At 39.0% G+C, this 19012-nt stretch overlaps 1 protein-coding gene across 4 annotated transcripts in view; it reads left to right on the top strand.

Moving 5' to 3' along the window:
- The window catches only part of tbc1d1 (TBC1 (tre-2/USP6, BUB2, cdc16) domain family, member 1), a 58881-nt gene that overhangs the window by 14436 nt on the left and 25433 nt on the right, over positions 1-19012 (top strand). For all 4 annotated transcript variants that reach the window (XM_017406675.3, XM_017406684.3, XM_017406692.3 and 1 more), the window contains 9 exons: positions 8020-8616; positions 9997-10086; positions 10174-10278; positions 12813-12945; positions 14335-14426; positions 15575-15691; positions 16620-16733; positions 17360-17508; positions 17997-18254. In XM_017406675.3, coding sequence (XP_017262164.1) covers positions 8020-8616; positions 9997-10086; positions 10174-10278; positions 12813-12945; positions 14335-14426; positions 15575-15691; positions 16620-16733; positions 17360-17508; positions 17997-18254 — 1655 coding nt within the window. The remainder of the gene's footprint in view (positions 1-8019; positions 8617-9996; positions 10087-10173; positions 10279-12812; positions 12946-14334; positions 14427-15574; positions 15692-16619; positions 16734-17359; positions 17509-17996; positions 18255-19012) is intronic.

The following is a 19012-nucleotide window of genomic DNA, read 5'->3' on the forward strand; positions in this document are numbered from 1 at the left end:
CAGTACTCTGCCGCACTGAAGGGGGCGCACGTGAGCCAACGGGAGCTTGTTGCTGCTGTCCTTTCACGCAGAGGCCAGTGACAGTCACGTGCACTGCTGCCAGCCTTTAAGTTTTGTTTTGCTCCATCAGACTGCCAAAATGGTAATTGTAACATTTTTTCTTATCTTATTCTTAATACTACTATGTGTGCGCGCGTGTGTGAGTGAGTGAGTGAGAGTGAGAGTGTGTGTGTGTGTGTGTGTGTGTGTGTGTGTGTGAAGAATGCTGATGAGATATGAAATAACCAGTAGCCAATTGAATAAGCTACTCTTCTGGATTTATATATTTGTAAATCTGACTCTGTGCCTCACCAACCATGAACCTCACCGCACGTCACTGACTTTAACAATGATTGTCAAACACATATTTATCCTTAACCGATTCAAAAAGATAGAAACAGTTGTCACAAATGGGTAAAAAAAAAAAAGTTTACAAGATTCTTAGTAAAAAGGCTTCTTATCAGTGTACGTGTCAGGGCTATGAGGCTGAAAGCTGAACAGTTCGGGAACCATTGGTCTCCAATGTTGTAACTGTGTTTTATTTGACTCTCACTCCCTGATAAAGACCTTCTGAGTGCTGTGGTCTTTTCTGTATGTCGTTTTATTGACCACAACTAATATTTGTCCCACTGTACAGCTACAGTGTGTGTGATAAAGTCACATCTTACCTCTGTTTCATGTTGTAGACTTTGCTGAAGTCATGGACTAACTTTAGCTTACTTCCTGTTTTGATGTGACTCTTTGATTATAAGTGATTGGTTTGACAAAACCTATTGAAAAGTTGTTCTCCTGATTCATAAAAATCATTTGGAGACTGGTTTACTCTGAATTGATCAGCTTTTAAATGCTGTAATTGTCTTTACAGCTGTTTGTCTGCATCTCCTCCACCTTTTGACCCTTTTACCTTTTTTGGTAAATACCACGAATTGCATTTTGTGCATTTCACTAAACTGCTACTTCTCTATATATGGTGGCATTTGTGTAACTTCCTTCCTCTCAGGTTCAGCACTACAGTAGTTTCACTTGTTTCTGTCTGAGCTTCACACAGGGTTTTTCAGTGTTGACTCGTGTGCGAGAGGCGAAGTCTGTGGGCCGCTGCCCGAGGTTGCGTCCAAATGCTTTCCTGTCTGAGATCAGCCTCGTGTAAATGTTCCACTGTGCGATAAAAATGTGCTGCAGCTGACCTCAGACAAGCAACTTTGTCAACTTCACCGTACTCCCGAAATGTACGACTTCAGAACTGTCGTGGGTCATAGACCGAGAAATGCCTGTCTGCTCATGCTTCGACAGATCCTATTTTCTGAAAAACGGTTTGCTAAAACTTTCCAGGAACAAATTGACATGACGTGCTTTGCTTTAGGAATGCGATAAATTGATTAAAAGTTTCAGCTGTGAAATAATGAAAGAAGTGAAAATCCCATTACTTTTTAACAGCCTGTTTTTTACACACTTGTTTACACATTTTACAACATGTGCAAGCTTTTTAAATAACTTTCAGTGAAATTAGATTTTATTTATTTAATGAAACGTATTCAATTTGTCACCCATCTATCCGTTATCTGTACCTGCTTGTTCCTGATCAGGGTCACAGGCAGCTGGTGCTTGTCTCTAGTGGTCAATGGACGACTGGCGGGGTACAAACTGAGCATGTCACCGGTCCATCAAAGGGCCACGTAGAGGCAGGCGATCACTCATGCTTGCACTCGCACCTAGGGCCCAATTTAGAGAATCTAATTAAACTAACGTGCCTGTTTTTGGGAGGAAACTTGAGTACCTGGAGAAAACCCACATGCATAGGGAGAACATGCAAACTCCACACAGAAAAGCTCAGCTGGGAATCAAATCTGTGACCTTCTTGCTGTGAAGCAACAGTGCTAACCAACTGTTCCACCATGCTGCCTGTTTATATGGCCAGACCATGCTTTTTGGAAGGGAACGATTTAATATCGAACCTATTCTCATGCTGAGTCATTAAAAAGTAAAATAAGAGGAAAAAAGGGCTCAAATACTGTGAAAAAGGTTATATCAGGAGAGTAAAGAAAACATTTACTTCACATTTTTTTGCTGTTAAGTATCTCATTAAGAATGAAGGCCACAAAACACTATAAAGAAGGTGAAGAAAAAGGCTTAGTAAAAAAAAAAATACAGTAGATAAAACCTGTTAGTGAGGATTTAGGAGGGTTTAGTGTTAAAAATGAGGAAAAAGAAAGGGTCAGTTCAGATGATAAAGACTGAGAAAGTCTGTCAGTGGACAGATGGCACTCTGTCATCACATGCCAGCAAGATTAAAAGAGAGCAGACACTCGAGGCAGAGAGGTGAGAAACATGATGTTGTTCCAAACGGTGTGTGGTTGTAAGAGGAGAGTAGAAGGAGAGAATGTCTTTAAAGTTATCGCTTAACTGTGGACATTAAAATGTAACTATTTGTTTTAAATGAGAAACTTTGTTTCAGGTAAACAAAAACTTGGGGTTCCAGCATGAACCAGTCACTTCTAAACATGGTAGTGGTAGTATCATAAAGTGTTTCTGCTTCAGGTCAGCTTTCAGGTACTGGAGGAACAATCATTTCTAAATGAGTAACTTTTGTTGCTAGAAAACCAACTAGCATTCCTTGAAGGAAAGCATAGTGCCTGCCGCCTACATACCAAAGTTTAAAACCAAAGATCTTCTGTTAATCTGTTAGCTCTCCAATAATGTTTTGGTGATCAGTCTGAGCTCCTAACCAACAGAACGGATAGTTATTCCGACTCTGTCGTCTTTTTATAAGGATGGCTGGTTGGAAAAGCTCAGTAAGCTGCGTATTGTCTCTTTGGATTTTCTGCTTCATCTCAGCACTTTCTGATTCAGATGAGACGTGGCATCTGCTGGTGATTTCTGTTTAAAAGAGCCAAAGATCTACTATTCCTGACATGAAACGCTTTGGTAGAGTAAAAAATGTAACCCGGTATGTTTCATGTGTTAATCTTCACGTGGCTTAACATTTGCTTCAGATTTTAGTGCTGGTGGATTTTTATTAATTATTCTGATTGTAGAAATAGACGACTTATTTCTGGACCTCTGTTGTGGAGCTTATGTGGAGCACAGAGACCAGTGCAGACCCAGGAATGTGCTTAGTTACTTAGACAACAGTAATGTTCACCATGTTGGAAGTAAAATACAAGTCAAGTGGAAATAAATAAATAAATAATCAGGGATTGAAAGACTTCTTTAAACTTGAACAGACTGACTTGCATTTCAAAAACAAATCAACATGTATGTGTCTCAGTGTGAGGCAGGTATTGCTATGGTTAAAAAAAGAAAAAAAAAACTGGATTGATCACACCTCATACCAAGCGAGACAAGACACAGCAGGACCTGACTGTAAATGTGTTTCTGAGGTTCAGGCATCGCACCTTAATGACATCACTAATGTGGCTCAACCTCTGCTGCTGCTCAGCTCGTCTACTTCCTGCCTTTTTGTTCCAGACTCTGACACCACTGCCAATGTAGTTTAGAAAAAAATGGACCAAAATACAAGAAGCATTTATGGCAGACAGTTTTTGTTTTATGTGTTGTCACTGCTGTTGTTGTTTTGGGTATGTCCTTGGAACAAAATGTGTTCTTTAAAATTAGTTTTTGTTGGAATAAATAAAGACAAAGGACTGTGATGCTTAACATAGCGTAGGCCGGGGGTAGGCAATCCTGGTCCTTGAGGGTCACTATCCTGCATGTTTTACTTGTTTCTCTGCTCCAACACACCTGATTTGAATCAGTGGTTGATTAACAGGCTTCTGTAGAACATGAAGAGGTGATTTATCCACTGAATCAGGTGTGTTGGAGCAGGGAAACAAGGAAAACATGCAGGATAGAGGCCCTCGAGGACCAGGGTTGCCTACCCCTGGCGTAGGCAAAGTAAACCTGTACTTTTTCCTTTATTCCTTTGTTTTTTCATGTTTGTTGCTGGAATTATTAATGCCATTTTCTTAAAGTTGTAGGGAACATTTTCCAATGAAATGTCTATAAATTTGTTTGCAGATGGGAGAGGATAATGGTTCATTGACCTGTTTTTTTGCAAGAGTAAATGGCAAATTTTCTCTTGTTCCAAGTTAGGTCTCTCCGCTTTGATAAGCTGTTTTACTTGCTTGAAGGAGAGTTTTCCTTTTTGTAAATCAGTCTTTTGCTAAAGTGCTGATGTCAAAGTTCTTCCTAGTGATCAGCAGAATGTTACAGATTATCAGCAGGCAATGTCCCTGTCATGTTGAACAAAGATTAGTGAGTGTTTGAGTAACAAAACACAGTTCAGGTCATTGATGTGTCTGTAATCTGTAAGTGTCTGTAAACTGAGATAATGTGTGTGTGTGTATGTGTTCATTTGTTTATAGAGTTGGCAAAATAGCTCAGAAGCCACTGAACAAATTTGAATGAAACTCAGAAAGTAACTCTTAGATTTTCATCTACAACTGATCACCTTTTCAAGTCGACCAATATCTTTCCAATATCCGCCTCAGCCAAGCTATCTCATCAAGCACAAAAATGGCTGTAACTTTTCCAGTTTTGCAGATAATGAGCTAACTTTTGTGTGGCAGTAGCTAAGAGTTATCTTCAACATATTCTCTGAGCACTGACGCATCTCGCCAGGTCGTCACTATTAGGGGTTGAACCAATTAGTCGACTAGTCGACTCTAGGACGTCTCGCGAGTTTTTACATTTCATGTCGACTAGTCGCAGTCATGTGATTGCCGGTGGTGACAGCCTGTGCTGATCTGACAGCACAGTATACGTCACAAGACACAAGAAAAATAAGTTAATACATTAGTTTAAATGATATGTAGATGGATGCATATTTGTGGTTTTACAGTGTTTTTAAAAGGAGATGGAGTTGCAGCTGCAGTCAACTACAAAATACGAGCCGTCTAAAACTCGCCCCCTTCCCGCTAAGGATGTCACTTAGCCGGCTCGCGAGTGTCTTTGTCACGACGATCTAACTAATACATTATGATGTTATGTTGCTGATTAAATAAAGATCTGTGGTAATGACAGCTGCTGATTAAATAAAAGCCTGTAGTTGGTAATGACAGTGTATACTTGTCTGACATATATATAGCCGTGAGTTCGTGCTAAGAATGACACTTCGTGCTTAGAAGTGTCATCAGATCAGCTGTCAGAAGTGTATGACAGTCTGACAGCAGATCTGACAGAACACTGGCTACAAAATGGCGTCTTCAAAACAGATCGAGGACAAGCCTGCATCTTGTCAAACAGGTAGAAATTCGTCAACAGTGTGGAAATATTTCACTAAAGATGACTCTTCTGGTTTAACTACCGTAACATGCAAAATCTGCAAAGCTGTGCTGAAGTACAACAAAAGTACGACCGCGATGCACAGTCATTTGAAAAGGCATCCGCTAATGCTAGCTCCTGAACAACCGGCTCGATCCAGTCAGTTGTCAGTAACTTCATTCATGAAACGCCCAGCTGTGACAGGACACCGGCGGCAGCAAATCACAAATTTGCTTGTGAATTTCATTGTCAAAGACATGAGACCACTAGCTGCTGTCCACGGAGAAGGATTTAGAGATTTGCTACAGTTTTTCGAACCTAGCTAGGGGTCAATATTTGCCGTGAAAATAGCTAATAAAGCCTCCAAGTAGTTGTGAAGAGTTTTTGCGCTTACGTCACTATGACGTCACCGCGACTAGTCGACATCGACTCGACTATTATCATGATGTAGTCGACCTTAAAAAATATGTAGTCGTTCAACCCCTAGTCACTATATCACATCAAGTCATTTACAAGGTTTGACCAAAATGGCTCGAACTCTGCCTCTTCTCACCGTAAGATGATCTCAGTTTAAAACTCTGGCAGGAAAGGCGGCAGGCGGTCTGCATTTCTTCTGGATTGCTAGGACTTTATTTTTAAAATGTGTTGAAGCTTGTGGGCTTTGTCAGACCCCATCAAAGTTTTAGTTTATCATTTCAAATTGGTGTCCAGTCAGTCAGGGAGCATTCTGATTGGCTATTCAGCACATTGAATTAAATTTTTGAAATACTGAGGTTTTTATTCCTTAAAGTTTGAATGCTTGATTTAGCAGACATATGCAAATAGTCCATATGTGATTTTAGTAAAATATATATCATAAATTATTCTGGAGATTATAAATTAAATTAACAATGGCCTGGTTCATTCAAATATGCCTTTGTTTACTTCTTCGAATAATTTCTTGGCTCTTTCATCATTCTGTGCTGCTTAACGACCTCCTTTTCTAGGTGTAGATTGTATGATAGAATTAGCATTTGGAGGTTTTACAGTTGTATAAAGTTTGTGATTAGTTTTTTAAGAGCTTTGTGAAATAATTACATTAGTGAGTGAGTGGTTTAAGCAATTAAAACCACATTTAACCTTTTTCTCTATAGACAGTTGAAAGTCTCTTCCTAGAGTTTGGTTAGGCAGATGGAATCAAGCAAAAATAAATGTTTTTACAAACTTTTTACAACATGTCGGTGTTGATGTTCTCATCTAAACGTCACTCTGAAAACTGTGGCTGTATATTATCTTCCAGAATCTGATTTATTTTCTTTATTTCTTTGTCTCAGTGTGCTGCTGGACCTTAAGATCAAGAGTTGAACGAACACTTTACAGTCAAAACAGCAGCTATTTATAGCATCAGAAAGGTGGTGCACAGATCACTGGAGTTGTCAAGTGACTACAGCAGTTAGGAGGTCCACTGTGAGCATTTAAGTATTTATCTAGAGACCAATCTGTTGTCTCTGCAACACTCTGGGAATGTATGGATTTAGGCCACTGACAGTTCTCCTTTTTGTGCATTAAATCAGTGATTTGCATAGATGCAGTCAGATAAAAGTAAATGCTTTGTAGATCTTCAAGACGCTTTCAGTCTAATGGATGAATTTACAGAAAGGCTTTGTTCATCCTTCACACAAAAAACATTTACATGTTAAAAAAATTAAAATACATCAGTGTTTAAATAGTAACAAAAAAATCTGCTTAAAAGTGTTCCACTAAGTAATAAAAAGAGATGTTATTGGGGAAAGGTAATAAACACGAATGAGAACAGAGGTAAACCTTAGTCAGAGGGGAATCAAATAAACAGGCAAGTGGGTACAAAGCCTTCTTTATGATGAAATCTCCTAATTTGGCTTCTCTTCAGCATAAGATGTTACAAAGGCTGCTCTATTTTTTGGGAGCCGTGACACAGTTTGCACTATATGGCAGGTTCGCTCATGGTAAGGTGAGGCATCCAAAAATACACAGACAAGCAAAACCAACAACGTGTCCCTGCAAGCCTGACAAAGACGTTAGATAATTTAACACTGGGTAAACAAAAAAGTGTTTCTGGATACCAGGCAACTGATCGGGCTGGCGGACACCACTAACAAACATCAACACTTCAACAATTATTTTGCCAAAGCCTCATGCACTTTGCAGAATGAAAACAATGTTTTAAAACATCACATAATCTAAAACAGAGCTAAAACACCAAGCTTAAAATCTGTATTGGTAATTTTAACGATAAAAATACTGATAAATTCTTTAAAGTTACATTTATAATATGTGGAAATATACAAGGTGTTTCTAAAGTTAATGTGAATATTGTAAAATCTTGTAAAGTCGGTGTCTGTTTGTTGATATGTATAAGTTCAGTCATAGGCCAGTGTTCATGTTGCTGTTAAAAGAAACTACATTAGCTAAAATACTTCAGATTCTTCAGTATATTGGTTGGAAGTTGAGATGGACGGAAGACTGCATTTATTGTCATTTGACTATTTAAAACAGTTATGTTCGTTCTTCTTTCATTACTGAAAGGACTTCTCAACGGTAATCTTATGTTCAAATAGATTCCTGTAATTAAATGTTTCCCAGCACCAACCAGTCACTCGTTTATGTAATAGTCAAACAAGGAAACAGAAGTTGACTCCAAGCCAAAAATGACTTTGTTAGACACCGAGTCATTAAAGCACTTCTCACTTTCTAATTCTTCAGGTCCCTGAGATCATCAGTTCGTTGAGGCAGGCTGGCAAAAGCTCAGCACGCAACAATGACATCACCGTTAATCCCAGCAAGACGTCTACGGGAACCGGAGGGGGTGATTCTTCTGAAACGGGTGTTTCCTCTTCATCCCCTTCGACAAACTCCACAGAACCCACCTCGGCGGTGTCTCCAACGACCTTTGCCAAAAAGTTTGAGGTACTGTTTTGCGGCAGAGTGACCGTTGCGCACAAGAAAGCCCCACCCGCCCTGATAGACGAGTGCATCGAGAAGTTCAGTCAGCTGCATGGCTCAGGGACCACTGACAAAGGAGGAAATGGTGGCGGACTGGTGGATGGGTTGAGGAGGGCATTAAGCTTCCAGTCCAACGGACTGGGAGGTGGTTCTGTTCGTAATGGTGCGGCAGGGAGCCCCGCTTCTGGGATGCAGCCTGTCCCGTTTAAGCGAGACCCCAGCTTCCCCAGCCTCCATGCACTCGATGAGAATGGGCTTTCACCAGAGATTTCCAACCTCAACACTACAGATTCACTCGCCTCCTCGACTAGAGTCCAGCCCACCAGCCTGCAGGAGAACCGGACCATGCTGTTTACGGTAACTTTACTCAGAGCCAGAAGATTTTAACATTACATTTATGGACAACTGGCATCATAAAGATGGGAAAGAAAAAAATCAGAATAACATATCTTTTGAGTGCTTTATACCTGAAAAGATTAAGAATAATTATGTATTTAATTTACACCTCGTTTATTCACACATTTTGTCATAAATTTTACATTTTTGGTTCCAAACAATCTGATTTTTTGTTTTCCCAGCACAAAACACATTTATTGAAATGTTTTCAGCTAACATTAGCTATTGTATGTCTTTTCCTCTCCTCGCGCTGCTTTTGTTGAATAATCGTCTGATCGCATACAGAAATGCACAGAACTATTTGACGTGTTTTTTTTTTTTATTTTGTTTGTTTTTTTGTCTTTCAGTATTTAGTAACATTTATGTTTCAGTCTCTAAATAGGTGATCTTTACACGATCACTTCCTGTTTGCACAAGACTTAACGAAAATGCATAAAAGGTATACTGCTTTCCTGTGTTTGTTCCTGAAGTAGTTTTCTTTGATGTTTGTTCGGAACTGTGACTCTATAAATTCATTGTTCATTTAAGACAAAGTACAGGAGGACAAAAACGTGATTTAAAAAAAATAAAAATAACATCGACTCAGCAAGAACAAATGCTGACTGCGGCCCAAAACCACCAAAGCCAGACTCCTCCGATTGACTTTTATTTGCTCTCAGTGGGAATTTGCCAGCAGGAAATTTTCCTGTTTGTGTTCAGAACAGGAAATGGTCATGATCGGCGCAGGAATCACCAGGGCCCGGTACTGTCCTGCTCAGCAGATACAGACATTATCTCGTAGCTCATCGTACATCCTGCTGCCACCAGGCTGACCTCATTCATCTCATGTTTTCTTCACATAGAAAAAAAATACTGCTAAAATGCTTCTATATCTTTTTCTTTTAGAAATTGTATAGATTTCATTCTTAATGAGGGGGAAAAGAAGAAGATTTGCTGTTTTCTTATGAAGCATTGAGTTTTATTTTTTATTGTGGGAATGACTGTAACTCCCATGATAATGTTGTTGCAACTGGAATATCCCTGACGCAGAGCGGGCCTAAAATTAACTCACTTTTTAGAGAAGGGAAACATTGTAACACCCCCACATTTTTTTTGTTTGTTTAAAAAAAACAGTCCTGAAACTTTTATTTTTAGACTTCTCTTTGTCTTTTATAGTTTCAGTTTTCAGGGGGTTTTGATGTAAAACACATTTACGCGTGTTTTTTTTATTTTTATTTTTCCAAATCTAATTCCAGTCAGAGCAGGAGCACAAGCCACAGAGTTAAACCACATTTAAAAACAGCAGCACAACATCATCCCATCTTGAATGATCTTTTTTCACGTATTTCTTATTATTTTTAGGTGGGCAAGTCCCAGATCTTCTTGGTTAGTCCCGACACTAAGAAAGTGGCCATAGAAAAGAGCTTCAGAGAAATCTCCTTCTGCTCCCAGGTATGAAGTGCTGGCTTTCTTTGCCAAAGTGCCTCTTTAAGTTTGTTTAATAGAGAACTTTTTTTTGTGTGTCCCATCACTTTGCAGGGAATCCGTCATGTCGATCACTTTGGCTTCATTTGCAGAGAAACGGATGAAGGTGGAAACTGGCACTTTGTGTGTTATGTCTTCCAGTGTACCGACGAATCATTGGTGAGATGATCCTAATACAATTCATTTTCCAAGTCATCTGTTACAGCCACCTTTCTTTATTAGGTAGGAATAAGTTAAGTGATGGACATAAAGTATTTATTAGGAAGGTGACAGTATATGCTTGGCTGTATTGTTAAAGAACGGGCTGTTCAACATGTCAGAGAATTACAAGACCTTCATTCCTGAACAGTTAAAACTATCTTTGTTTTAGTTTATCACCTCATGTGATCCTTGTTAAAAGTACAAAATATTCCACTAAAGTCATTGGGTTTTCTTGTGCCTGTCACTGGTCTGTACAGATCATCATCCAGATCACAGCTTATGATTGAAGTAGTTGTAGAAGTTTGGGGGGACGAAGTCTGGCAAATTCTTGACGTTCTTCAGCAGCAAATTGTCACAATGAGGAATTCTTCAACTTTGAGTTGTTACTGTTTTTAAATTCTCCATCTCGACAGCGTGAAAATGATCCGTAGATTGTTGAACTTTAACTGTTTACCACCGGGCAACAAGCTAGTTTTGTTTACGAGAGTACTGGTTTGAAAACACGATTTTTATGAGTCTAGAGGGATGTTATCGGGAATTTCAGCCCTAAAAAAAGGGGAATCCCAAAGTTTCACAATGAAGCCTAACATTATATGAACGGATTTCCCAGCACTACAGCAGCCAGCAGAGAAAAATGGTCAATTTCAAAGGAAATTAAAGACAAAGAATTATTTTCTTTGATATAAGTTAGGTTTTAGTTACTGGGATCGATGGTGTCTTTATGGACTCATTTTCATTTTTATGTAAATCTCAATTACGATTAAAATCAGTATTCGCCAGTAAAGTTGGTCTGCAGCTATTAGCTCTGTACTACAATCCTTTTAGACGTCTGTCCTGGGTTTTTGGGAAGAATGGTAGGTTTGGTTTGTCTCCCTGGTGGTTCATACAGCTTATTGCAGAGCACTACATTAATAATTTAGCTGATTTTTGAATTTAATGAGGTCTTTTTTTTGTTCATTTACTTTAGTGGAAAAGTTTTAGTCCTCTAGTTTGCAGTGTTTTTTTTTCATATTCAACCTGAAACTGTTTTTAATTTATATTCATTCCTAATCCGTCTACACTGAGTATGGCAAATTTAAAAAGCAAAAATAAGGTTTTAGAAATCTTTATTTCTTAGATTTAACACACTGACGTGTCCCATTTGGTTGTATTCAGACACTTTATTAGGACCTTTGAGATTGAGTAGAAGTTTTTGCAACTTTAACTCCCATTTAGAAGAAGTTTGAAAACACAAAGTTCCTCTTACTGGCTGCTCAGCCGTGTATGAGACCAAAAGGTCCTTTTTGAAGAGCAACAACCAGAGTAAAAGCAGAGAAATGATTACAGCAGAGCAGCCAAACAGAAGCTACTTCTTACTAAAAGGTTGCTGAGAGTTTGACAAAATGCACCTAAATGACTTAAACTACAAATAACACAGTCCTCTAGTTTGATACAATAAAGATGTAATTAATAACTGGCCACAGTTTTCCCCGACATGTGTGGAGGAAACAAAACACTGGCACTGCGAAGGATTCCTGCCAAGAAGACAAGAAGTTGCAACAGAAATATGTGCTAAATTTGTGGGATTATTCTGAGACTCCCACTGCTGCTAAACAAGCTTCAACTAGGAAGGATCTTAACATTTATGTAATGTTTTTTAAAGTTAATTAAAAAAATGCATAACTATGTCTGTGCTTTGTTAATTTAGAACTCATTAAATATTTTAGAAATGGGCAATTTGTGGACACCTTTGTTTCATTTAGCCTTAAGAACAACTGAGGATATTCTGAGAAAGCATCTAAAAAAAAACCTTTTCCCGTCTGTTAAAAGTAAAAGAAAAGAAAATGGATAAACCTTGAGTTTTTATTATGACTGACTTGACTGTACTTATCAGTGTTTAGGGAAAAATGTGTTTTTAAAAAGAGTCATCGGGCTTGAAAGATTTAAACGTGCAAATGTCACTCCTATCTGAAAGGATGATGCACAGACACACTACATCATGTCTGAATGAGTAGAAAATTATGATCATTTCTGAATGCATTATAATTTTATATCTCTCGTGTTTGTCTGGAAAAGCTTGAAGCTCAGATTTCTCATCTAGTGCTGTGTTTACGATGCGATTCAGCTCCAAATCCTAGAGTCTAGGGCTCAGTGCATCTGTTCTCCTCTGACTCACAGGAAACCAAATGGTCTCTGTAATTTATTCCACTTTATGGTGGTAATATAGCACTATTTCTAGTTTATACTGTATTGTAAAAAACACTTATGTTAAATAAAAATTATTTCACATTTTTGCATTTAGGTTTTATTGCTATAGATGGATTTTTTTAAAGTCTATATCGCTTTTTCCTCTTTTTCTTAGTTTCCTTCATTTTATCTATCTGCAACAAATCACTCATCTGAAATTATTACATTTTATCTTTGTGAGGGGGGAAAAAAATGAGCAGCTGTCTCATAAATGCACTGATACAAATAGGACAAATTAATCTAAAACCTCTGTTTTGCTGTTGCAGGTGGATGAAATCATGCTGACGTTAAAGCAGGCGTTCACCGTGGCCGCCCTGCAGCAGAATGCAAAGACCCAGAGCCAGCAGTGTGACAGCTGCCCCATGCAGCAGCTCCACAGGCTGTGTGAGAGAATAGAAGGTAGGAAAAAGTACCCAATGATACAAGTTTAAAGGGCTATTAGTTTAAATTGGTTGGATAATCCTTGCAGTAAATATTACTCAAATTGTAATCATACATAATTGATCTTTTTATGCTCACAACTACTTCAGTTACTGGCTTCTCATAAGGCGTCCTTCACACTGGATGACAGCCCAGCTACACCCTATTAGACTGTGGCTGGATCACAGCAAATTTGGAAAACCTCTCTCAAATATTTATATTTATTTTTTATGCCCTCGAGACGATCTCCTGCACCTTCAGTGTACCAGGGGGTTCAAAAGTAGCCAGCAGCCGTAGAAATTTGCTGTATAAAACCTTCATTCAGCCATCTTGGAGCACTGTTGTTGAAACACCACCACTGATTGGGCAAGCATGCTCATTTATCTGCCGAGGCTTCTGATTGGTCGATGATGGGGGTTGGACACAGGCAGTGGTAGACAAATGCCAGAGATGACAGAGAAAAGAATGGTTGGATTCTTCCAACCAAAAAGAATGCCAAGATAATCCATTTCAAATCTCCAATGAATGTATTTTTATTCAAATCTATTTTACAAGATTCCCTACTTCAGGTTTCCTGCTTTAGGAGATAGTTCCTTGACTTGGGTAAATGAATCCTCCATCTAATTTTCTCTCCCAGTCCTTCCCAAAAGCCAAAAATTGTCACAAATTGTCCCCAAAAACTGCTGATTTTGGACTCTTCAAACAACCTCCCAGCCTTTATCCAAATAGCAGGATGCTCTGAATGAAAAAAATGTCCCCATAGCGTCATAGGTCAATCATCAGTGAATGGTCAGCCCCCTACTTACTATAAATAGCCTCCTAGTCCTGAAACCTTTGAACCGCCTACTGTGCTCTCTTAACCCGACCTTTAATGACTCTCAGACAGCATCACGATGTAGGTACGAGCAAATTCTCAATGATCAAGCCACACTGGTGTCTGTGGGCCCCACGTCATGGATACGCTGCTACAGAGCTCCCCCACGCACCACCCAGAACTCTACACAGCCAGCACCATCATGATTAATCATGGAAGGTTTTGTTCATGTTCAAAACCCTCCATGACCTACCACGCTTTATCGTGCATAATAGGGATCTCAGTGCATTCTTAGTATGCATCTGAAGACCTCACCAAGACCCTGCAAAGACCATCCACTTTCTGGCTGATTTTTACATCGTAGTGAGGATGTCATCCAGTGTGAGGGGAATATAAGAAAGTGTAATTTCCCAGCAGATATTACTCAGCTTCATTATATAACCAAGAAACTGAAATCTTATGAACCTTTAAGGATCTATTATACGTACAACGAATCTTAAGTTTAACTAAGCTTCTTTATGTTATGTTCTTGTTCTGTAACTTCATTTTTTCAGGTCTGCATCCATCTAAAACAAAACTGGAGCTTCAGAAACACATGGCCACTTTGGACAATGACGAGCAAGCTTCAGTCTTCGAAAACACTATGGTAACGTTTCTGTCTGCCTGTGGACCTGAGAGACAAAATGAAACCGTAAAACAAACCAGTCTGACAAAAGTTAAAATACACGTGCTGATTAAATCTCTGGAATCACACCTTCTCCATATGCCGGGGTTACATGAATGGACATATAGTTTTCTTTACACATGACTTGAACGTTTTAGCCACCTCATAATTTTTGGCTCTTTTATTCTTTCTATAGCTGGATTCCCCCCCCAAAAACAAACTTTGTAAATAGTTTTAAGTACCTTCTGTTTAACTTTTGAAAACTAGCTCTTGTCTTTGTTTTCCTCCAACGATGTCACATGTTGAGCGGTAACTGCAGACATGTTACACAAGTTTAAAAGCATGAAAGGAATGCAGATTGACGTTTCTGTACGGCTCAGCTGGCACCTGCTGGGGAAGGGTCTGAACTACAGCGTCACAGTGGAGCAGAAAAAACAACGAATCATTTAGACAGAAATTGTAGCCTGGGTTTTCAAAAATAAAGGAGATTAATTTTGTCTGTTTGTACCTAATATCAAATCAAATTTATTTATACAGCCCAATCAAAAATGGTTTCTCTTAGCCAAAGTTCGGAGCATAAAATAGTGAGAAAAAAACAACAAAGCACAAGAAACAATAAGAACTTGGTTTTATTGGTAAAACACATTAAAAAAGATTGTAAAAACAATAAAATATGAACATGAGGATGAAAAGCACTCCTACACCAAATGTTATGTGTTTAGAACATTATCAGTTAAAAGGGTTTTAGGAGCTGTGGAGTCATCACTTCCATGACTGGGACAACTTTTTTATTCCTCATTTGATACTTTCCATCACGTTGCCAGCTACACTGTGGCAGCTAATAATGAAAAAAGGTTGTGTGAACACAGTGTCCTTATTTATCTAACCACTATTCGAAGAAATATTTTATTTTCTTCCTCAGTTGGTCTCTCTTAGTAGTTTTGTTCGTAATATTTTGGTTTTAAATGCAGTAATTTAACATGTTACCGCTGTTATGTTCAACTTCCAGTTTGGTTTGGTTTACAACATTTGTGATATTTGTTTATATAAAATGTATATTTTTCATAGTTGATGAAATATTCCACAATATTTATAAATGTTAATAAATGCTGTGCTTTTTGTGTGTCCAGCGGGCTCGTCCGAAGAGTGATCAGGAGGAAAACGAGTTGGTGATGGTCTCTCTTAGGAATCTGTGCGAGGAGAAACAGAAGAACCATCAGCATGTTTTGCCTGCCGACAGCAAACGGGTAACATTTCTGCATTTCTGAAACCTCTTCAAATAAAGTACCTGAATTTTTATTTATTCCTCTCCCTCTGTATATTCTCTGTTTTAGTAAAGATCTATATTTCTGTCAACAATAACCCTTTTGAGAGCACAAATTCAAGGCAGAACTCGTGCATGTTTGTTTGTGGCCACAGTCAAAACACTTGGTGTTAGGGTCGGACCAACACTCTTAAATACTCGGCTCTAAACAGTGGTTTTGTTGTTACTAAAACAATTCCATTTCCATGCTTCTGTTCGTATGTATAGGTATAAACAAATCCAGTCCTGAGCCACCTCTGTTCAATCCACATAAATAAGAACCTAAATGGGGAACAAACTTGTCTCTTGTGTTCACACGACAAACTTGCTGTGTGAAAAGGGCTGAACTGCAGAAGCAGAGTGAGGACATATTTATCTGCTCCTAGTAAAGCTTTAATTATCTCATTGTCCTTATTACAGAGCTTAATTATTTTGGCTTTTAAAAGCTCACCTTGTGATAACTAAAGAGTATTTCTAAATCAGAGCTAAACAACAAAGGGGGACCTCTTCATCAGAAATCAGGACAGTCATGCTGGCAACAGATTCAAGCTGAAAAATAACAAAGAACATCCATCACCGATCAATATGTTAGTGATGTAGACCATCTCAGAGTGTCATGATAGTAATACTGAGTGATAAAACTATGTATAACACAAGAACCAGTCATTTTTGCACAGTAAGCACCTTGTTAAATTGGGAAAATGAGCTTTGATTTCTCAAGACAACAGAATAAACAACTCATGATCTTAAGAAAATCTTCTGTAGTACCCCTTTAAAAACACTAAGAAACAAAGAGCAACTTCCTCTCCCCTTTTCCTCACCTACTGTGATGTTTTGTGTGCGCCTTCTTTGGATCCTCGCTGTGATTGCAGGTGTGTGAGGATGCAGCTCCTCAGGACACGCAGCAGCAGAGCAGCAGTCGGCTGGAGGCGTTCAAGAGCAGAGCAAAGCGCTCGCTCACCGAGTCTTTAGAAGGCATCTGGAAGGTACGGGATTATGTTTGTGTCAGTCTGCGCGCAGTTCTGTGCAAGTACACAGTCATGAAATGGTTTTTACTCTGAGCATAACACAAATATTTGGTTTTAAATCAGTTACTCAAAACATTTGACAAGAAATCCATCAGATCTGTGCAGCCTGTGCTGAGTGCCGAAGGCGCTAATTGATCAACCAGGGGGAGGTCTGGGGGCAGAATGAAAGTCACAGAGTTCAGATGCTTGTTTTTACCTAGCAGAAGTGTGCTGAAACCAAGCTATGCAACATCACAAACCTGTCATTTTATATAATTTGACGTTGCTTTCCTCTTCCATAATGTGTCTGTTACACAAAAGAGCCGATTGAGCTGTTTGTTAAAACACTTCTAATGATGAAACTTAATGCCTGATTATCATTCATGTAACTGAATACAATACAGGATTGGGCAGAAATGGGTCTGTTTGTTTAATCTAGCCAACTGCGTGTAATATAAGGTGCATATTTCTTCACTGATACAGACTGCTGTCATTTGAGACTCCTGGTTAGATTCTTTATCAGCTTGAGAGAACAATGTGTGAACAAGGTGTTTGTTACTTGTAAAGTAGACGTGCATACCTTTGGCATGTGTGTTTTTTGGTAGGGAAGCAGCAGGTCCAGACCTCAGAGGGACAACAGTCAGGGAAGCGAGAGCAGCTCTTCGAATTACACCTTCAGCAGCAGCCAAGAGCAGCCCTCTCTCGATGACCCCTTGTCTTCCTCACCTCATCAACGACCCACCAGCCCACTCAAGTAAACACACCTAGATACACCTGTGCACACCCTGACTCACATCATCTCGTCATATTATAGATATGACCAAACTAAGATCTTCTAATGTATTACACGTGGTATCATAAGCATAGAAAATGGCAAAAATAGTCTATTTCTCCATTTGGAAGAACTTGTTTTTGTCTATAAAAATATTGGGTAGTTTAGTGTGTTCTTCCCTGACATGCATAAAAAACAATGCTATATGCAAAATTTGTTGCATTCAAGATAACTGATAAAGACCCCATATATGGGCCTATTATTGTAACTAATCTGTGGTAACTGATGACATATTGACTTGTTGAAGAGGCGTACCATGTTAGAGTGAAGTATTTTAATTGCTAGCGTTTGCAGCTTTGAATGAATGGCCAAAGCATATAGGGTTGAAACCAGGAAGTAGGATTTAACCCTTTTTTGTGTAGAACTACAGTGGGTTTCTCTTCATTGTCCTTCTCTTCTCTTCTCTTCAGAGGCCACAACTCGACAGGAGACCTGAAGCATCTCGATACATCTCCTCCTCTGTTCTCCTCTTCCTCTCTACCCGACGATCCTGAGCCACAGGGCTTCCGCCGGCGGGCCAGCACTTTCAGCCATTCCCCCACCCCCTCTTCGGTACTCGAGTCCCCACTCCAGAAAGTATCCCACGCGGGGCAGGACCCCAGTGCAGCTACCAAACCCAAGCTCGTACGACACTACTCTGTCAGCACCGACTCCCCACACCAGAGCAAGTAAGGAGAGTTCCTGTAAATTTAAACCTCTTCGTGTTTTTATAGATGGCGTTCTGATTAAGGGATTTTGTATTAAATATGTTTTGGTGCTTACACATACCAAAAGAGGGATGTTGAACATTTTACCAAATTTTGCACAACACTACATATTCAGTATAAGATCATCAAAGTTAATATCAGCTAATACAAGCAAAGGTTTTAGTTTTTTACATCCATAACAAGTTCTATAGTTGATATGGTATCAACCACAGCTGGACTTGTATATCTGTACAAATAAGGAGTGTTACCAAGCTAGTTTGGCCTGTATGTGTTGATTTATCAAGTTAGTGTTACTCAGAAACTAATGACAAAGAAAATGAAACTAGTTTGGAATTTGTAGTACAAATAGTTTCCCTGAGTTGTTGTGGTTTATCTAAATGATGTGTTCTTGCAGACGTTAGTTTATAGGAATGAGGAAGTAGATCGGTTTTTTTGTATGTTTTTTAGCAGAAGATGTTTTAATATCAGTGAGTTGTTGAACAAAACTTTTAGGTGTGGCTCTGTCATAATGCTTCATGTTGCCCCCTGAACATCAGCTTCACTGCTCTCCTCTACGCTACATTTTTTTTGTCTTTTTTCCGCCCCATCTGCTAGTAGACAACAAGTAGAGCTTGGTCATGCCATAAAAACAAATTTACTCTCCAGTTTAGGTTGAAATAAAAAGCAGATTTATTGATCAAACAAAAAAAGCAAGGAGTGAAATAAGCAGAACACTAACG

This window comes from Kryptolebias marmoratus, linkage group LG3 (genome assembly GCF_001649575.2).
Source record: "Kryptolebias marmoratus isolate JLee-2015 linkage group LG3, ASM164957v2, whole genome shotgun sequence".
NCBI classification, from domain to species: Eukaryota; Metazoa; Chordata; class Actinopteri; order Cyprinodontiformes; family Rivulidae; genus Kryptolebias; species Kryptolebias marmoratus.